Here is a 20,847-nt window from a genome sequence, read left to right on the forward strand (position 1 = left end):
TCATATCCAACAAGCGCGAGTGGAATAATTGTTTTATTAAAAACGCCCATAAGATGTTAGACAAATCTTACCAAATCTTAAATTTTTTAGCTCCCTTTTAATTTTAAGCTGGCGCGTACTGCTTACCGTATTTGTAGATTATGGTATATTGGTTTATATACCATAATGGCTAAGCCAATAAAAAGTCTTGAATTACATTATCTAATGATCCAGTTTTTAATAATTATGGATGCACGCGGGAGGTTGCTAAGCACGAAAGAAGCGTAAGAGAAGAGTCGCCCGAGGCGATAGCCGAGAGCGGACTCTAGCTTCTTGAGTGCTTAGCAAGCCTCCCAAGTGTCGGAACAGTTATACAGTGAAAAGTATCCCACAATATCAGTAATTCATTTAATCAATTTACATTTTCATGATATTTCAAGGAGCTTAGTCATGGAAACTCCTGCTTGCAAAAAATACCAAAAATACACTAAAAAAAATTTGAATAAAATTGAAATTCAGTACCAAGCCGCAAAAACTTATTCAAACTCTTTCATGCCTAACAGCCAAGGTATACATACGGGGAAACGTTTTTGTCGTATCCCTTTCAATTTCTTGGTGAATTCATTGAAAATGTTTTCTGTCTGCTACCTATCTACCTATAAATTTTTTTAGGTCTTTCGGCTAAGCTTCTATCAATTTTAAGTAAACTATGTCTAAATACTTCCCTCCTTGAATTCAGGCAATCTCTTTTGAAATTACGATGCTGATAAAAGTACATAGGTATTAGGCAATTTCCACAGTTTTTAGCTTCATTCCTATTAGCTATTGTCTATACGTATATATTTGAAAAATCGAAATAAAAAATACGCTTCGTTGGGCGAGCGAATGACTGTTATCAAACAAGAACAAACGGCTACTTAAAATACATTTGTGCTGATAAAAATGCATGTTTTAAGTTGGCCTCACATCAGCAACAATTTACACTTATCGGTGCTAGTGTACAATGGTTTTTTTTTTCGGGAATGTCTTTTTGCATTCAAACTGCTCTTCGACGAGTAAACACCTGTTATCAAGCTGAAGGCAGAGCTACGAAGGGGACCGGACAGATTCTCTGGGAGACTTTTGTGATCGATTTTTTTTTGGTCAGTTTACCGGAAACCAATCACACTACTCTGCTCCTGAATCAAAGAAAATATTTGGACTCTTTTCGGGAATTTTGAGAGCAAGTCCGATTCTAGCCATTTTCTTTCAAATTCTTTTGCTTCACATGAAGTGTGTCAAGAATGTCCGTAACTTAATAAAATAATGTTAATCCTCTTAAACCAAAACCGATGAGAATATCTTAGTTTTTAAGTTTTTTTTAAGAGGGTTTGATTGTTAATTTCGTAAATATGCATTCATTTTAGAATGATAACTTCTTTCCCGTCGTACGCTGTAATCACAATCCGATCATCTGACATTGTGGTAACACCCCAGGGCTCTTGTAGTTCCAGATCAGTACTTGTCTTTCCAATGAAAGTTCCTTCCAATGTAAACTGTTGAATGCGATTATTCAACCTGTCACATAAGAAAACGTTGCCATGCTTGTCAACACTTAACCCACACGGCCAATCCAACTGTCCATCACCATTTCCGTATTCTCCAAACTTGAACAAAAACTGTCCTTTACCATCAAATACTTTCACACAGTTATTATCTTTGTCAGTTACAATGAACTTGTCTTCGTAACAAATGCAACCCAACGGATGATCGAGCCTCTCTGAGCCGCTGTCTCCAAACTTCGCCACAGGTTCACCATCCATTGTAAACACCTGAATTCTGCCAAAAAACTCCGCGACAACGATAAAACGTTTATCAGTTGTAATACAAACACTTGCAGGTTTCTTTAAGTCTACGTCTGCACTTCCCTTTTTTCCAAAGCTTTTCACAAACTTCCCTGTTTGTACATTCAACTGCTGTATTCGGTGATTACCTGAATCTGCCACCAAAACCTCGTCATCGTTTATGAATGTGACGTCGACTGGTTGATTAAATTGCCCATCCTTGTCTCCATGACAACCAAGTTTTCGTCTTAAATTTCCTGCCTCATCAAATACCAGGATACAGTGACCTTTACACCCAGCCACAGCAATAACACCTTTACTGTTCACTGCAACCCCGGCTGGACCCTGGGACACTGCTCCCTGAAAGTCTAACTTGCCTGCGAAGTGTAATTGTCGCGCCTTAACTGGAATCAAAATTTCACTTTTGGCAAGTTTCTGTCCATTTATCTTAACTGCCATTTCATAAGTACCTGGTACTTTCGCTACAAATTTTACTATAAAACTATCGTCTTCTTTTTCACTCGTCACCAAATTACTCACCCAATCCGCAGGTTCTATGTGTACTTCAACACGATCTGTGTGCAGAGTGTTTCTAATTTCTCCTTCGCTTGATTTGGGACAAATCAATAGTTCTGCTTCTACACCAGCTTGGAAATTCTGATCCAGTCCCTCCACGGTTGATCCTTGCACATCTGTTTCGCTGAACTTCGTAAATCCCAGACTCAAACTCTCTGCTTCACATGTAGACACAAACTCCACAAATGAGCTAACCGGAAGTGCTGGCATTGTGGTCTTGATGAGGTCTTCGATTCGTTCTTCCACATTCTTCTTGTTTTGCATTATGTCTGAGCTCGAGCTTCTCTCAACCAGGTTGTTACTGAACTCAAATGCTTGGTCAAGTTGCTTTTCCAAAGAGAAAACCGACGCTTTTCCAGAATGTAATTTCTCAATCCTTGACGCGCGAGACTTCTCGAAGGCATTAATGAATTCACTTTCCAATTGGCGTAGCTTTCGTATCATCTGTTCGACTACTTGGGAAACTTGGAGTTTAGCGGTGGTAATGTTCGCTTCCAACTCAAGTTCCGTCTTCTCAAATTCACGAATAACATCTCGGCAGACCTCTTTCTTCTGCTTAACTAGCTCGGCTCGGATAATGATGTTTGCTTTCTCATCATCCGCTGCCCTTTCAAGCGGAACAGCGTCATGGCTTTTGTGATCTGTGACGATGCAAACTTGACAAACACAGCTTTGACAGCCAACACAGAAAAACTTTGTTACTTCTTTCTCGTGATATTTAACGGAGCAAAATGATTGCCGTTTCAACAAGGCCTCGTAGTCTGTGGCTTCAAACTGTCGTACTGGTGTGACTTTGTGTCCCTCAAACAAAGTATCTCGGAACACTTCGTGTGCTTTCATACAGTCAGGGCACATGAACTTCTCGCATTCAAAGCAGTAGTTAATCTCAGCGCTCTTCTTCTGGCATGTACTACAGCTTATTTCATTTCCTTCGCCACCGCGTCGAACGGCAAGAAGACTCAATAAACTGTTGTGCAGAAAGCTGCTTGGCAAATTATCAAAACGCTTTCCATCAGGGATGCGAATTTGTGCCTGACACTCGGGGCATGGATAAAGCCCTTGTTTTTGTCTCGTTAGTGCATGTCTCTCCAGGCATTCACAGCAGAATGTATGAAGACAAGTAATGGTCTTGGGTTTAGTGTACGTATCCAAACAAATTGAACATGTTACATGTTCTTTGAGGTTTTTAAGAAGCGACTCCATAACGAACGACTCCAAGCGACTCAATAACGAAACTGAAGAAAATAACACACATTCCACGTATTGTTTGTTTCAAGGAACAGAGATTTAAATTTGTATTTTATCTAAGCAGTGAATCAAATCACTTTAGGATCACGCGATCTTCGCGTGGGGATTAATGCAAATCGGTGAACTTCCATGCGAAGATCACACGATCCTAGAGAGATCCGATTCGCTGCTCAAAATAGAATGTTACTCTAGGTTCATTTTCTCGGAATCACAAATACAATGCGGGTGTGGTTTAATCGCCATTTCGTGATGTAATGGCTTATAAAAAACCTCAAAGAACGTGTAACGAGCGTAAAGCATTCGGTCACGCTATGAAAGAATTCAAAGAATTACTTACACAAAAATCAATCAATAGAGTGATGAATCATCAACGCAAAGCTGTTAAAACTTTATCCACCCGTTGTCTTCTTTCTCTGTCACTGAGTAATTAGAAAGATTTCATTGCGTGATCTAATGCGCCGTTCTCGAGTCTGTCACCAGATAGAACATGCTACGAATGTTTGGAAACAGATCAACCACCTCATTTTCTCATCGCTACATTTACCGCCGTATAGTGAGTCTGGTATTCCGAAAAACTTGTCTGCTAGAAAAAAAATAATCAGTATCCGAATTTAAGCAGCCAATCACTTCTCTTCGGAAGACATTTCGTCTTCTCTCAAGCTGTATGAAATAGCTTCAGTTTTGAAGTCCGATATTTCGCAGTTTTTCTAAGGAAGCGCGTGAGTATAACAATAAACAAATATCTGGTTTTCTTGTGCTGTCATGATAGAGAAATCTGTGATATTGACGAAAAGGTAAAACCTGCTTTTTTATAAGAACGGAAACTAGCTCTCTAAAAGATTATAACCTATTTTAGTTCGTTTGTGTATCGTACTTGGTATGGATCGTGGACAACGATGAATCTTAGAGAAACTGCGCACTCATCCCTCCCCTAACCAAAAGACAGCCACAGTTGCCCAGAGAGACAGCCAATAAGCCATTTCCGAATTACGTTTGGCCTCTTTTTCAAAACGAGGCCTGGCGCTCAACCATACGAATGAAAATGAGTTTAATTTGAATGTGAATGAAAACTTATTACCATACGAAAGGATGAGCACCAGGACTCGCTTTGAAAAAGAGGCTAAAGGCAATTTGGAAATGGGCTATTGTTGCAGTAAAAGTGTCAAATAAATGTACGTTAAAGTAAAAAAAGAAAGAAAAAGGCTCGGCTGCAACTTTTCTGTGCCACACAGTTTATTCTTATAACCATGCAATTTTCAAACATCAGCCCTCCGGTTCAACAAATGTAAACGGAGCGGGGGAAGGGGGAGGGGGTGAGGGGACAATGGGTAAAAACAGTTACGCTATTGAAAGGATGGAAGAGTCGCCCTCTTAACTAAGCTTTTCTCTTTTGAAGCGTTCGGTAACAGCCTATCAGAGGGTCAGAAGCTGGCGTGATTTCCCCTTCTGTCCGTAGCTGTTTCAAAAGGGTTCGTGTTCTTCAAATACCCTGCGGCTTTTTCCTTTCCTCGCACTCGTAGATGCTTAAAAATAAGCTAAGGGGTCTGTGAATGGCCTAGAATTTGAAAGCTCATTATATCTTGGGGCACTTCGCTTTTTACTCGCAGCCCGTGCAGTTTTTTGCGTGACACAAATCACTCATTCGCACTTCATTCCCCTTAGTATCATTGTTCGCAGTTTTAAAGCTTAAGGTGAAAAGTAAAACCTAATGTAATTGTAGTTAAGAGGTTCTATCTATCTAGACGACAGGGTTGTTACACTAGTCGGCACTCTGAAAGAAGGTGCAGGCTATTCCGAATGGTTGTGGCTCAAATTTTTAGCACAGAAGCGTAAGATACTGGTGGAAATAACAAAATTTCAGTGCCGCTTGCTTTGTATCACAGCCCGGTTACTCAAAACCTTTTAGACAATAGTAAGAAAGAATCACCTGACCGCGGGTAAATACGAATCTTATCTTTGAGTGTTGGTCAGTGATAATATCTCTCACTCGTTCCGTCTTTACACTTGTGAGAGATATTATAAAGTCGTATCCACTAGCGGGAAAGTAATGACCTGTTTATTATATAATTACTGATTATGCATTTAGACCAAAGACAGTTTTACAACACATTTTCAGAGCATCGAATGCGGAGAACAGACAAAGTCAGCTCGCAGAAAAGCTGCTTCAACTTCCGACTAAATGTAGAACAAATTCCCGATACAAATATGGAGAAAGGTTGGTGAAATAGTTAATTAATCTACTATCAGTTCTGACACGGCCTTAGTAACTTTAAACGATATGTACACGCAGATATAAAACACTGTTTTCTCATAGAACGCATTTCGGCCAAGTGTCCTTAAACCAAATTCACAGCGTGATCACAACTGCTAAGAGAAAAAAGTTACCATTATCATCATCATCATTTGCCAATGAGAACTCAAAGTAGAAACAGGCAGCCTGCTTGAAGCGCGGGAAAACGAGAGTGACTAAGTCGTGATTGGTTTTAGTTTTTGCATTTGATTGGCTGACATGGTGGCGCGGGTTTTCTGGACCAATCACAGAGCGAAGAAAGGCGGAACCGAAGCAATGCAGGATCATTTTCGATACAAAGTTGGAAACTACTCAAACAAAAGAAAATATCATAAGAAACATAAGAGAACCTAACGCAAAAACTGGCACAATGTCTGATGCACTGGAAAAAGTGCTGGTCTTGTTAACACTAATATTGTTCAAGAGGGCGGCGTAACCTTCCTAAACCAATAACAGACTAAACCAATGTAGTCCATGACTACTTTCGACATTCAGTTGAAAATTACTTCAATAGTTCACACCATCATCGCACAAAGACTAGTCCTCACAGAATTCTGAACATGTCTAATGGCCTAATGACCGGGTCGCTAGATATTGGCGTTGTGTTTCGCTACTCATTAGGTCTGATTTGAAGAGTTCTTTTCTGTTCGTTGTCTAAGCATTCTCGTAGTTTATTCTCAGTCATCGTTAGCCTTTGTTCCAAAATCGAAACTGTCTGCAAAAAAAATGGACTAATAAATATGACAATGTCTCCCTCCAAAAATGTCTTAAAAAAAGGAAAACAACTTGGCTTTTAAGCGTAAGCTAATACATCCCCAGGTTGCACGAAAGGTTTCCTTGTACCTCTGCAAAAAAAAAAAAATATACGGGTCTGTTCATGATCGCTTTCCCGACTGGGCCATGCCCCGCTTGATAGCCAACCGCTGATTCCGAAATGAGCTCCAACCTACGGTCAGGTATTCCTTTTTTTCAGAGGGAGGGGAGAGACTGCGCGACTATATTGCTTCCCCAACCCCCATAAAATACCATGCTTCTCAAAGATTGGTAAAAGGAACTGGCGAGAATTGAGTACACTAAGCCGCGTCAACGTTTTTTAAGTTGTGTGCATTGTTCAGTCAATCATAGGTGTTTTAAAATGGATATTGATTCATAGTCATGTTATGGTATGTGTTAATTTTTATTGGGTCACTATTTTGCCCCTTTCCCCCTAACATAACCCCCCACTCCCTTGTATTCTCCCCGATGCGTGACAGCGCGATGGGGTCATTGACAGGTGCTCACCCCCCACCCCCTCTCCCAAGGCTCTTGGTTTCAAAAGTAATTCCCTATCCAGAAATGTTCCTACGACAAACGTGTGTTAGCACATCAGCTGGCCCACAATGTGCTCCAGTGTCATGCTCAGCTGTGGAGGAATATCTCTTCTTTCCAGGGGTGTAGTGAGGGGAGGCTGTGTAGCTGGGATGCCTCCCAAACCATCAGCCTCCGCAGTCCTCCCAGTTACTTCATCTAATTTGCTCTGTCTCTAAAGAATGAAAATGTGCGAGAAAATAGGTTGGTTAGGCTTGTCTCTTAAACGGAACAAGTCAGGGGTAAGGGGCTCACTCGAACTTTTGAAATGGTATAGAGATCTTTTGTCATAAAATGGGATTATAAACCCCCAGAATTCCTCCATCCAACCACCTCACCCCTTTACCTCACCCCTACCACGGACTTAGGCCCCCCCACAGATGAGAGAGAAAGCTAAATTTATTGTGCTCATTCAAAGGACGCAAGTAAGACTGCAGTCCGAGGAAATAAAGAACTTATAATCCACTAATCAGTGTCAATGGTGTAATTGATACTACATGTTAGCTTCTAACTGATGCAATCTAGCGAAGTCAAAAGATAATCCTAAATAGCCTGCTTCATCCAAAGGAGAGTTTTTGTACATCGAAAAAGCGAATTTATTTACAATTATGATAAAGTAACTTTGCAAATCAAAAGAGTCAATTTATTGACAACGCATTCAGTAAGATATTCTTTTCTACAAAAAAAGAAAAAAAAACTCCTGCACGCAAAAATTCCAAAAATGCACTTCACTTCATTTGGACCTAAAAAATTGACTTTCTTAACGGCCTGTGATACGATTTTTCTACGCTGACTTATCCTTTTGAAATAATACATTAACAAGTTAAGACGACCTGACAGATCATCAGCTATTCCTCACCTCGATTTCGTGGTCAATTTACAGCAGAAACAATCTGATCACTGAAGTGATGAATCAAAAGAAATTTTTTAAGTCTCCGTGAGAAATTTAAGGCAGTTGCCGATTCTAACCATTTTCTTTCGAGTTCTCTTGCGACACATAACATGATTTTCCGCAAATTGATAAGTAAATAAAACTTGAAGATATTCTCAGGTTTATTTACGAAGAACTAATTGTTACTTTCAAAAATGGGCATTCATTTCAAAATGCAAACCTTTTTCCCGCTGAAGTCTGTGACCAAAATCCGATCATCTGGCATTGTGATTACACTCCACAGCTCTCGAAGGTAAACATTAGTGCTTGTCTTTCCAATAAAAGTTCCTTTTAATGCAATCAGTTGAATGCGATTATTCTACACATCACATACTAATACATTGAAATACTTGTCAATACATAAACCATAAGGCAAATTCAACTGTCCAACACTTTCACAGAGTTATTATTCTTGTCAGTTACATTAAACTTGTCCACGTGACAAATGCAACCGAAGGGATGATTCCACTGTCGATCCCTGCACATCTGTTTCGCTGAATTCCGCGAATTCCCCAAACTCAAACTATCTGGTTCACATGCCGATAAACTCCACAAACAAGTAAACCGGAAGTTCCGGCACTGTAGTCTTGATGAGGTCTTCGATTCGTTCTTCCACATTCTTCTTGTCTTGCCTTATGTCTGAGCTAGAGCTTTTCTCCACCAGATTGTTACTGAACTCAAATGCTTGGTCAAGTTGCTTTTCCAAAGAGACTACCGATGCTTTTCCAGAACGCTATGTCTCAATTCTCAACTTGCGAACCCTATCGAGGGTAGTAATGGCTTCACGCTCCAATTGGCGAAGCTTTTCCATTATCTATATTCAAATGCTTGAGAAAATTGGCGTTTAGCGGTGGAAATGTTCGTTTCTAACCTAAGTTCCGACTTTTCAAATAAACCTTAGCGTGCCTGTTTCTTCTCTTTCACCGGCTCGGGTTGAGCAGATTATCGCCAGATTATGAAAAAATTTCCTTCGGGGAGACGAATTTGTGCCTGACGTTCAGGGCATGGATAAAGCCCTTGTTTTTGTCTCGTTAGTGCATGTCTCTCCAGGCATTCACAACAAAACGTATGAAGACAAGCAATAATCTTGGGTTCGGTGTAAGTATCCAGACAAATCGAACATGTTACATGTTTTTGAGGTTTTTCAGACGCGACTTAAACGCGAATTGCCGACTAAAACACACTCGGAAATTGCTTGTGATTCCGAGAAAGTGAAATTGAATTAGCATTCTATTTAAAGCAACGAGTCAGACATGTTTAGGATCGTGATCTTTGCTCTGACAATTATCATTTTATTGTCTGATTTCTCTCTCACTGAGTGATTATGCAGATTTTAGAGCGTGACGAATGTGTTGTTCTCGACTCTGTGTCACCTAATAAAACATGCTATAAACGTAAGCAAAAGGATAATCTACTCATTTTCTCTTCATTGCATCAACTACTGTTCTTCCTTCCTCGTTCATGATCCATCTTATCTCCTACACTCGAACATGGGAGCAGTAAACGGAGAAGAAACACGAAGAACAGGGGAACGGGAAATAGTTTAACGTCTGGAACAATGTTGATCGTTAAGAACTCTGATTTAAAGAAAATAACAACATCCTCCTTCGTGTAGGAAATGGTGATGAATTAACACAAACACACGACACGATGGGCCGACGTTATTTACACGAGGTCTAACCAGTGGTATGTGAAATAGTTTAAAGTCTCGAACAATGTTAACCATTAAGAACTCTGGTTTAAACTTAAAGAAAATAAAGGCTTCTTTGACATTCTTCATGGAGCGAAAGGTGGTGAATTCACCCGACAGCCAAAACACAATGTGCTCTCTGCTATTACAATGCAGGGCAGAACAGCGGAAGGCTAAAAGCTCCTTTAAAATTTTTTCTCACAGTTAATTGCATTCTTCTTGGAGAGACAGTAACTCATTTTTTCATGACAACGAAATCGAAAGGATAACCTTCAACATATTACCATTAGATTAAATTCACCGAATACTCGGCTTAAAGGATTCTACAATACTCATAATAATCAAATGTGTGAAGTTGTCTATAATGAGCTCAGATAAGACTCTCTCTCGTTTCATGGAATTAGGATTAGACACAGTAATCAAATATCAAAAAAAAATCCACGAAAACATCTGATTTAAATAAATGTTGAAAAACTTGATTACTTAAAAACAATTTACACTAGTGTACAAAAGCTACATAGGTAACCTTCTTGCATTCAAAAACTCGACAGTCTTAAGACGATTTCTAACGATCACATTTTAAGTGTGATTCCTTCACAACCAAATTAGAACTACACAGTTGCCAAAGCGTTTACATTTTTATAGAGCTAACTACTGTCAAAGTCTTAATTTAATGTGTTGATATAAAAACATGCTCCAGCTAACGAGCGAATAGCAGACTGTTGTCAAACTTAGAAAAGGACTATCAAAATATGCTCTACTTAAACTTGCTCAAAGAACTGTAAAGTTGATAAGTAAAAACTATTTACAACAATTTACACTAATCAGCGCCACCGTGTAGTTATTTTTCAGGAAAAATACCTATTTTGCCATCACAATACTCCTAGGGTTTAGAGCAGTTGACATGTTTTATCTCTTAAAAAGTGAAATTTTTTTCTTCTGAGGTCTGTTCACCTGTATGATGTATGTAACATCTCATGTTTATTTCAAGTTTGATTAATATTCAGACATGTACAGTCACTCTCTTACGCCCAGCGATCCGATTAATCTGCGCTTAAAATATGTTCTTTTGAATTAATCAAGACATGACGACTAATTGATTGCTGGGCTGTGAAGAGGGCCGAACAGATCATAGCCCATTTCAGGGCTTCGATTCTGTGATTAATTTCTGTGATTAAGTAATGAATCCACAGAAATATTTAGACTTTCCTCTGGAATTTAACGCAATCTGTCGATTCTTCGAGTTTTTTACAACACATGAGTTAAAATTAGTAACATTCAAACGTTCTGCCGCCGAGCAAGACATTTCTTTTTATCTTAACTTTGATATTTTATCTACTATTTTAGGTATTAATTGTGTTTTGGCTTTGTAGTCTTAGGCTGTAAATGTAGTTTTAAAATTCTAGTCATATATATAATATATATAATATAATATATAATTGAAAATCTTGATGTAAATTATTTTTAAGAAACAGGGTCCCTATGGATACCAGCCTTAGAGCTTAATGGGTTACACTGTGTGAATAAAGCTTTACTTACAACGCTTGAGGATATTCTCTTCAGTTTTGCTTACGAAGAATTCGTTGTTAATTTGATAAATGTGCATTTATTTCAGAATGTAAACTTCTTTCCTGTTGTAGTCTGTGACCAAAATCCGATCATCTGGCATTGTGGTAACACCCCAGGGCCATCCCAGATTTAGATCAGTAGCTGTCTTTCCAATGAAAGTTCCTTCCAATGTAAACAGTTGAATGCGATGATTCAACGCGTCACATACTAACACGTTGCCAAACTTGTCCACACAAAAGTCATACGGCCGATTCAATTCTCCATCACCGTTTCCCTTTCCTCCAAACTTCCGCAAAAACTTTCCTTTCCTATCAAACACTTTTACACAATCATTATTCTTGTCAGTTACAATGAACTTGTCCATGTACCAAGCGCAGTCGTTTGGATGATCTAGCCTCTTTGAACCTTCGTCTCCAAACTTCAACTCAGGTTTACCATCCATTGTAAACATCTGAATTCTGCTGTTATTAAAATCCGCTACAACGATAAAACGTCCATCACTTGTAATAGACACACTAGTGGGATTGTGTAACTCTCCGTATCCAATTCCTCTCTCTCCAAAGCTTTTCACAAAGTTCCCTGTCTGTACATTCAACCGCTGTACTCGGTGATTGAATTCATCTGCCACCAGAATCTCGTCATCCTTTAGGAATGTGACGTCGGCTGGTCTGTTAAACTGCCCATCCTTGTCTCCATAGGAACCAAGTTTTCGCACAAATTTTTCTGTCTCATCGAATACCAGGATACAGTGACCTTTATTATCAGCCACAGCAATAACACCTTTACTGTTCACTGCAATGCCAGTTGGACCCTGGGAAAGTTCCCCCTGAAAGTCCAACTTGCCTATAACATTGAACTCTCGTGCTTTAACCGGTAGAGAAAACGGACTCTTGGCAAGTTTAAGTCCATTGATTTTTACTTCCATTTTACAAACACCTGGTACTTTCGCCATGATTTTTACCAGGAAATGTCCGTCTTCTTTCTCACTTGTCACCAAACTTCTCACCTGATCAGCGGGGTCTATGTGTACCTCAACATGATCTGTGCACTGAGTGTTTCTGATTTCTCCTTCGCTTGATTTGGGACAAATCAACAGCTCTGCTTCCACACCAGCTTGGAAATTCTGATCCAGTCCTTCCACGGTCGATTCCCACACTTTTGTTTCGCTGAAGTTCGTAGATCCCAGACTCAAACTCTCTGGTTCACACGTTGACACAAACTCCACGAACGAGTTAACCGGAAGTACTGGCACTGTAGTCTTAATAAGGTCTTCGATTCGTTCTTCCACACTCTTCTTGTTTTGCATTATGTCTGAGCTTGAGCTTCTCTCAACCAGATTGTTACTGAACTCGACTGCTTGCTCAAGTTGCTTTTCCAAAGAGACAACCGATGCTTTTCCAGAAAGCAATTTCTCAATCCTCGACACGCGAGCCTCCTCGAGGGCAGTAATGGCTTCATCCTCCAGTTGTTTAAGCTTTCTAATCATTTGTTCGACCGCTTGAGAAACTTTGCCTTTAGCAGTGGTAATGTTCGCTTCCAACTCAACCTCTGTGTTCTCAAATTCACGGATAACATCTCGGCAAACCATTTTCTTCTCTCTCACCTGCTCTGTTCGAGCGAGGATCTTTGCTTTCTCATCATCCGCTGCATTTTCAAGCAGAACAACATCGTGGCCATTGTGATTAGTGGCGACGCAAACTGGACAAACACATCTTTGACAGCCAACGCAAAAAAAACGAATTACATCTTTTTTGTGGTACTTCTCTGAGCAAAATGATTGCGGTTTCAACAAGGCCTCGTAGTCTGCCGCTTCAAACTGTCGCACCGGTGTGACTTTGTGCCCTTCAAACATTGTATCTCGAAATACGTCGTGTGCTTTCACACAGTCGGGGCAGATAAACCTCTCGCAATCAAAGCAGTAGTTGATCTCAGCGCTATTCTTCTGGCATGTACTACAGCTGATCTCATTTCCTTCGCCACTGCGTCGAACGGCAAGAAGACTCAATAAACTGTTGTGCAGAAAACTGCTCGGCAGATTATCAAAACAATCTCCTTCAGGGATGCGAATTTGTGCCTGACACTCGGGGCATGGATAAAGCCCTTGGTTTTGTCTCGTTAGTGCATGTCTCTCCAGGCATTCACAGCAGAATGTATGAAGACAAGCAATGGTCTTGGGTTTGGTGTAAGTATCCAAACAAATCGAACATGTTACATGTTCTTTGAGGTTTTTAAGAAGCGACTCCATCACGAATTGCCCACTAAAACACCTGTTTATTGTTTGTGATGCCGAAAAACTGCGCATGAGTGGTTTGTGTCACGCAAAAACTGCGTGGGCTGCGGGGAAAAAGTGAAGTGCCCAAAGAAATAATGGGCCTTCAAATTCTAGTCCATTCACAACCCTGTATTTTATCTTCAAAATTGTTCAGAGCGCGAGCAAAGGAAAGAGCTGCAGGATTTTTAAGGGAAGACGCTATATTTTCACCCTCCTTAAACGGAAAGTAACAGGAGCAGCGCTTTCAGGTAGATTAAGATTGGGAAAGGGAAAATCATTGAAAAAAAATCTAACTAAGGGAGCGGTCGTTGTAAGGCCTTCTCAGCTTTCGCTTTATTACGTCACGTGATCTCTTTATACGGGTATTTTGGATTCGCACGTGGACCCTGAACCGCTTTAGGAACGTGAAAAAAATCTTTATGTAGTTAGAATTTAAGGAGAAACACGCTCGTGTTTTGTGTTGGAACCTAACAGTCTTTAACGGTCAGTATGGTTGAATTTCGATCGAACTGTTTTTAATCTTTAGTTCGTGTTTATCAAGTTACCGCCAATCAAGCCTTAAATAAACGGACCAGCCTGATTTTGTTAGACTTGTGGTTGCCTCACTACAGTTTTCTCGCGTCCCTTCACTAATCGGTAAAGGCGGCCGCTACAGTCGTCATTTATCGCCCGGATTTGGGGGGGGGGGGGGGGGAAGGAGGAGGAGGATACAATTGGGGGGATCAGTCTTCGCCAATAGAGTATTAAGGGGGGCTATCAGGGTTCCATTAAGAATCAGAGTAGCAGGAGAATGGGAAGAAGTAGCAGGAGAGGCAGTCTGAATGAGCAAAGCTCTTTCGTGGAACAAGCTTTGCTTGTTTCCCTCAAGGGTGGGGTCTGGGGCACGCCCCACCTCCCAGGAAAAATGTGGAATTTTAAACCAACGCATTCTTTAACTCTTAGAACAAGAATTTTCGTGCGTAATAGTACTTACGCAGCTGCAGGTCGTCGACAAGTTTTTCGATATATTTGCGTGTCCCAATTCATTTCTGTGTGGCTTACACAAATTGTGTAGCGACATTATGGCACGATCGGATCTATTTATTTATTTGTTTGTTCACGAGAGTCAAACGCATGTCACGTGGTCTAGCGTCGTACGGCGTGCTATGAGATAGCCATCTTGGCTGTAAGCATACATACATACGTTAGTTGACCACTCCCCATGGGGGCTTTTTAGGGCCAATTCCCACCCATCCCACCCCAAGGGAGGACATCCACAACACAGTATTCTCGTGCGTGGGAAATTAACGTCTCCTACCCCTAACCCCGCAGGAGACGGGGCTTACGGTTTATTCGTCCTTATCCGAGAAGACTAGAATATCTATCAATTTCTTGATTATAGAAAGGTAGCAAATTCTCCTCACTTATTTTGAGACCATGAGTATCGGTCCGACCGGGGCCCGAACCCTCGACCTCCCGCACATCCCAATCCGGCGCTCTAACCAATTGAGCTAACCGGGAGGCGGTTAAGCATGGTCTCGAGTAGTTTTTTTCAGGTGATCGTTTGACGAGTTAGTTCTCCTCAAACAAGCCAACGCATCCTGATCCGGCTTGTGTTATAATTACAGCTTGTACAAGAGCTTTTACGCTCTTAAAAGACAACACTTAACAGCTTGAATCTTCGGTACAAGTTGTACTACACTGAAAGAAGTCATTGCACTCTCGCAAGCCAACAACTATCGGTTTAATCTATCGGTGCGGATTGCACCACTAAGTCTCTGAAAAAGTTTGAAAGTATTTGAAACTGTCTGAAACCTCCTGGAAGTGCCATAAAGTGAAATAAGTTGTACTGTAGTTGCATTCCCTGCACTGTCGAGAATTCACGGAGGCATATTTCAAAACGACGAAAGTACCAGTAAGTATGGGAATCTCGATTGTACAATACCGGTCAAGGATTTGCTTTGCGAAGGATCGTTCACATATACGTATAAGGATTTGCTTTAATGACAATTTCGTAAAAACAAAGGATATCTTATCACATTTTAAGGATCATTGTTGGAGTTTAATGCTTATGATGCTCTATTTCAATGTATTTTACTTGCCAGTATTGAAACAAGTTTTTGCAGATAACACAAAATGTGGAATGAGGTGATGTTTTGGTTTTCACTAATGATTTTCTACAATGCTTATATTCCACTGCTTATAGAAGCCTAGTAGTTTAATGTTCAACTGAAATTGTACTTTATTATTACTACGTTTTCCAAGTAATGTCCAGAATTATTCAGACCTTAACATTTCTTGACTTGCTGTAAACTTGGCAGTCTTCTAAATTCTCTTCATAATGGTTCAGATGAGCATTGATATTTAAACTTGGTAACAATACATGTGTATTAGGCCTTTCTTTGGTAGACTACAACTTCTTTTCCGTTACTTGTTTGGTTTTGGTTAATTCATCACAATACTGGTATACATGAAAAATTACACTCTCGATTGGCTGAAAACAGCTAAGTGTCTTTTTCATGTATCAATAGTGCAAATTAAAGTAATTACTCAAGTACAAATGTAATCCACTGGTAGGCTCAGCAACAATAGATCACGCTAGAAACCAATCAGATTAACACAAAGTACGTTTTTGCTGATTGATACACATAATAGCTGACCAAAGTAAACAAAAGCTTTGAAATTTTTAGGTACATTCATCGAAACTGACAAAATTGCATTCTTGAGTAAGATTTCAGCTGAAGAACAAATTTTGATAGCATGTCAAGCTGACCATTTACATGATGATGTCAAGTGCACCTTTTCATGTCATGTCTCCACATAGCTTGAATTTGGGAAACACACTGGCATGAAATAACAATATCAATAATAAGAAATCTTGAAAGATTCTGGTTTTTTAAATCATATAAAACCATCATGCGCTTGCCTGTACATTGAACTGTGTTATGTTTAAGTTATGTCTTTGATTACTGTTCCCGAAATCTATTATGGTGACACTTATCTCTATTGAACTTTCTGTTAAATAAAACCTCCAGGTCAAATTGTGAATCTTATTGGCTTAAAAAATTATTAGTTTTAATGTAATGTTACCTCAGAGTACCACCTAGAACATATGATTCATTAAAATATTGCTTGTGTTCTGATCTTGTTGTGCACCTATCTTTTTTCCCTAAATTCTTCCATTTGCAACGCCATATCCACCTACCTCAACCAAATTTTTCTGTGTTCTTTATTGAAAATACGGTCCCAAAAAACCCAAATACAATAATTGGAGTGAACATTTTGCTCTCAACCAACTGAAAATAGAATTTTGTGCCTTAATGGATAAGAGAAACCTACACTCAGCATTGTGTTACTTCACATATATGTATTGTCCAAAATTAGTCGTACATTCAAACCGAATCAAGATCCCAATGGCTTCTAGCATAGATTTCATCATTTCCTGAATGTCCCGGCCCTTCTGGCAAGTTCTGTCCTTATGTACTGGTACACAAAACTCGGAAAATATTCATATGAAATGCTTCCCTAGAGTTAATTTTACATCACTTGCCTTGGAAAAGACAATCAACCTACAAACTTCAGAACTCAATTCCACTTCATTACTTAAACAAAAATTTAATCATGACTGAATCTATTAGTCCACTATGGGAGATGATGCTGACGCTCTTTTTAGTTCCTAAAATTCTCAGGTTACATGTGCAACCTTTGTTGTCAAAATGAGGCCTCCATAACAAAGTTTGGCCATTAACCCTCATCTTGAAAATGAACATTTCAGGACTATTGTGTGCCAGTTATCTTATTTTATCGATGAACAGGAACAGTATTGAAAATTATCTAACCATAATCAGATATTAGCTCTTCTAATAGGAACTTAATAAGACATCAGACACTAGAGAGCGGCTCAATTTCATAAGCCACACGTACGCATTGTGCACCTAATTTTATTTTCTAGGTTAATACTCCTGGCACTTGAATGAAGTTCATTTATAGTTTCATTCACTACTTGTTTAGCCATTCAAAGTCTTTAGCTTCAAGTTAAATTCGTGTCAACAGGACATTAAAATTTATAAAAATATGATTACTATGACGGAGTGTTACGTCCGTGACAACTCTCAAAAATAAAAACATTTTTTTGAATGAACACTGATTGTTTAAAACATTCTGTGCATTTTGCTTAAAGAAAGAAAGCATTTTCACCAAATGTAATCCTAGTTCATAACGGCTCCACATCTGAGAAAAATATTGAATAATCCAGCCCAACCGGCCATCCAATTTAGCGGGAGAATTCTGTGTAGTTGCCGGAGAATTCTCCGATCTCCGATACCTAATGAACACCCTCGGCTATGGAAAATTGACCGCCAATGAGAAGGAGGGGGGGGGGAGGAGAAATCATCAGAATATCACAGACTCTTATGGAGGGATCAGTTAAATTTTATTGTGACACAACCCAAATCCTTCAACACCGTCCCCCCACTAAATAATGACAGGTCCCAAAAGAATAGTTTTTAAAGGGTACCTGAGGAATTGAAAACATGACAGGACCAACCTCCACCACTTCTGGGTCACCAACAGCAAGATTACTGGGCTCTGTACCAGCTCTGACCTTTAAAATCAAACAAATCAATTAAGAACCTTTTTAACATATTCAGCATTTTCAAAAAACTATCAATTGAGTTTCAAAGGTAATCCAAGATTGCTTTTGTTTTGAGAAGCAGTTTACCCCTCCCTTCCCCTCCTCCCAGCATTTTGTTAGGTTTCATTGACAGTCAATGAGTTTACCAAGTATACTCCACTGGGGAGAAGGTTACTGAGAGTAAAGTTTCTTTTACAAACCACAACACAATGACTTGACCAGGTCTTGATCTCAGAGCTCTAGACCCAGTGTTCAGCTGGCTAACTGTTAACCCTTTAAACAGTTTGCATATTCTCCATACTGTTCCCTAAACATTTCTTGGAGTGCTGACAAGGAGAATTAGTTTAATAATCAAGGGCTTCTCAAGTCGTTGATCATTTCCCTTATTCTCGTGCTCTTAATATTTGATTCAGGAGTGATAATTATAATGTAAGGAGAAATTAGGTGCTAGTCACTCTTACTTTATCCTCTAATTTGTTCTTGAAATTTCCTCTCTCCTGAGTTCAGAGCTTGTCCAGACTTACCTCAGGTGCAGCTGCTTTGGGTGGAGTCCTTGGAGTGGGGTCATGAGTATTAGATGTGGCTACAGATGGAGATGCTCAGTGCTCTTTTTCTGTGAGAGCGTAGCACTGAAAACAACATTCAGAGTAATTTAACCCTTACACTCTCTAGATATCTTTAATTAGTAATTCTCCTTACTGTTTCCCATACAATTCTTATGATGTAAGTTTGGAGAATTTGGTATTAAATCAACTGATAGTCGTCTGATTTTCTTTTTTCCTCGATCTTAACACTTGTCTGTTTGATATTGTACTGATGTTGTAAGGAGAAAAAATCTGTCCTGGTTACTCATGGGAGTTAACACACCAACTGGTCACATACAGGAAGCCTAGTCAGTTAAAACATGTAAACAAACAAAAAATTTCAAGAAAAACAAAAAAAAATTGTAATCAGTTTCAGAGGACTAATAAACATAAAACTTTGGATGTAGTCTTATGACTTCCTTGGAAATTCCAATTATTTGCGTGCATACTGGGGACCCCTACTAGTCCAGCCCTATCGATAACTTTTCATCAAAAGTTTCCCAAGGATTTCTAATTTCTTCCTTGAGGAACCCTCACACATGGCTGTATTTGTGAAAGGGCTCTTTCTATGTGTAAATGAGTTCAATTCATCAATATCAAAGTTTGGATATATCAACAAAGTTGAAATGGTAAATTGGCCACCGTAACAATTACAAAAGCTGACATTTCGAGCGTTAGTTCTTGATCGGAGCGAATAGAGGAATTGTGGGTTGTGTGTGCTTTTAAAGGCAGAAAATGGAGCTACGTTATTGGTGGGAACATGGTAACAAGAAAAACATGAATAAATTAGTGGAATGAATAGCGTTCGTTGATACCTGTGGAATTTAGACTGCCGGTTTGAAAGATGAGCTTTTGTTCAAGAGTTTTACGACTTTGTAAGGAGAAATTAGTTGCTAGTCACTCTTACTTTATCCTCTAATTTGTTCTTGAAATTTCTCCTTTACAAAAGCCGTAAAACTTTATCAAAGTTTGTCTTCCACACCATCACCTGGGAAAAAGAGAACTATTGTTTTGCAACTAAAGTTGATTATAAGATCACATATAGACGTTAAGCCTTTGCTCCACAGTTTGAACAGTCTATTGAATACCTAAGAAGAAACAGGTAAATACCTTGACACTTTTTGGTCCCTAAACAAAATCCTACTATGTGAATGGTTGGCAAACTCAATTTGAGCACTGAAATGGGCAGTTCACACATCATGCCTTTGCAACTGAAGAGAACACAAGTACTGTGCCTTTGTTCTTTTCCTCACAGAAAACAAGTGAACAATTAATTTCTTATGAATGACTGTTTAACCTATGGTTATTTTTATATTTCTGAATAAAAAAACAATTATATTCTTACCAGTGTAATAGAATTATGTACTGTAAAATAGTTTGACATGACCAAATAGATTTACATAAACCCTAACATCAATATGCATATTCTCCATACTGTTCTCTATACATTCCCTATGGTGCTGACAAGGAGAGTTTGTTTAACAATGAAGAGCTCATCTTTCATTGGTGACCATTTTCTTAACTCTTTTGATCTTTATGTGTGATACATAATTATATCTTATTAGATGTTTATTATCCAACACACCAAACTGTTATTTCAGTAAGGGTGAACTTCGCAAATATTTATTTACGGGGAGTGTAAGACAAAAGTATGCGAAGCAGAACGGAATTGGCGCATTGTCGTGTTGCTGTTTATATTTTCTTCAATAAATGAAGAATTTTCTAGGTCATCTAGCTGTTTTTGTTCGTCCACCTCATCTAATAAACTTGGATGAATATGCGCCAGCTATTCTGACTCTTCATTGTCGGAAATATAATTAAAATTCCCCGCCATTTTTTTTTTCGTAACCACAATTCAATTCTTCGCTTGCGCGATGCGAGAAAACCTGTTTAACCGGTACTCTAGAGTACAAATACCGTGTGATA

The 20,847-nt window shown here is 39.2% G+C and overlaps 2 protein-coding genes and 1 long non-coding RNA gene across 4 annotated transcripts; 1 reads left to right on the forward strand and 2 right to left on the reverse strand.

The window, feature by feature from the left end:
- Positions 1 to 192: 192 nt before the first annotated feature.
- Positions 193 to 9,423, reverse strand: LOC111342698 (E3 ubiquitin-protein ligase TRIM45-like). 2 transcript variants are annotated; one of them, XM_088760952.1, is made up of 2 exons: positions 9,356 to 9,423; positions 193 to 3,600 (listed from the first exon to the last, which is right to left on the reverse strand). In XM_088760952.1, the coding sequence occupies exons 1-2, from the start codon at positions 9,421 to 9,423 to the stop codon at positions 1,377 to 1,379; spliced, it is 2,292 nt and encodes a 763-aa protein (XP_088617078.1). In that variant the 3' UTR covers positions 193 to 1,376. The 2 variants fall into 2 exon arrangements, with proteins under 2 accessions (XP_088617078.1, XP_022805535.2); XM_022949800.2 differs by lacking the exon at positions 9,356 to 9,423 and having other exon boundaries at positions 193 to 4,365.
- Positions 9,424 to 10,763: 1,340 nt separating this feature from the next.
- LOC148730245 (E3 ubiquitin-protein ligase TRIM45-like) lies at positions 10,764 to 13,878 on the reverse strand. The gene has a single exon (XM_088760951.1). It carries the CDS (start codon positions 13,753 to 13,755, stop codon positions 11,491 to 11,493), a length of 2,265 nt encoding a protein of 754 aa, XP_088617077.1. The 5' UTR covers positions 13,756 to 13,878; the 3' UTR covers positions 10,764 to 11,490.
- A 1,121-nt stretch (positions 13,879 to 14,999) lies between these two features.
- On the forward strand, positions 15,000 to 19,323 carry LOC148730246 (uncharacterized). The gene is made up of 2 exons (XR_016001587.1): positions 15,000 to 15,619; positions 18,845 to 19,323. It is a non-coding gene; the product is annotated as an uncharacterized LOC148730246 (long non-coding RNA).
- Positions 19,324 to 20,847: the final 1,524 nt, after the last annotated feature.

This window comes from Stylophora pistillata, chromosome 5 (genome assembly GCF_964205215.1).
Source record: "Stylophora pistillata chromosome 5, jaStyPist1.2, whole genome shotgun sequence".
NCBI classification, from domain to species: Eukaryota; Metazoa; Cnidaria; class Anthozoa; order Scleractinia; family Pocilloporidae; genus Stylophora; species Stylophora pistillata.

What these genes read in the sequence shown, in the direction of transcription:
- LOC111342698 (XM_088760952.1), bottom strand. Translation starts at nt 9,423, where the DNA reads ATGCTAATTCAATTTCACTTTCTCGGAATCACAAGCAATTTCCGAGTG. An exon ending in TGTTTTAGTCGGCAATTCGC is followed by an intron (nt 3,601 to 9,355) that starts GTTTAAGTCGCG and finishes TTCGTTATTGAG; the next exon opens with TCGCTTGGAGTCGTTCGTTA.
- LOC148730245 (XM_088760951.1), bottom strand. Translation starts at nt 13,755, where the DNA reads ATGCGCAGTTTTTCGGCATCACAAACAATAAACAGGTGTTTTAGTGGG.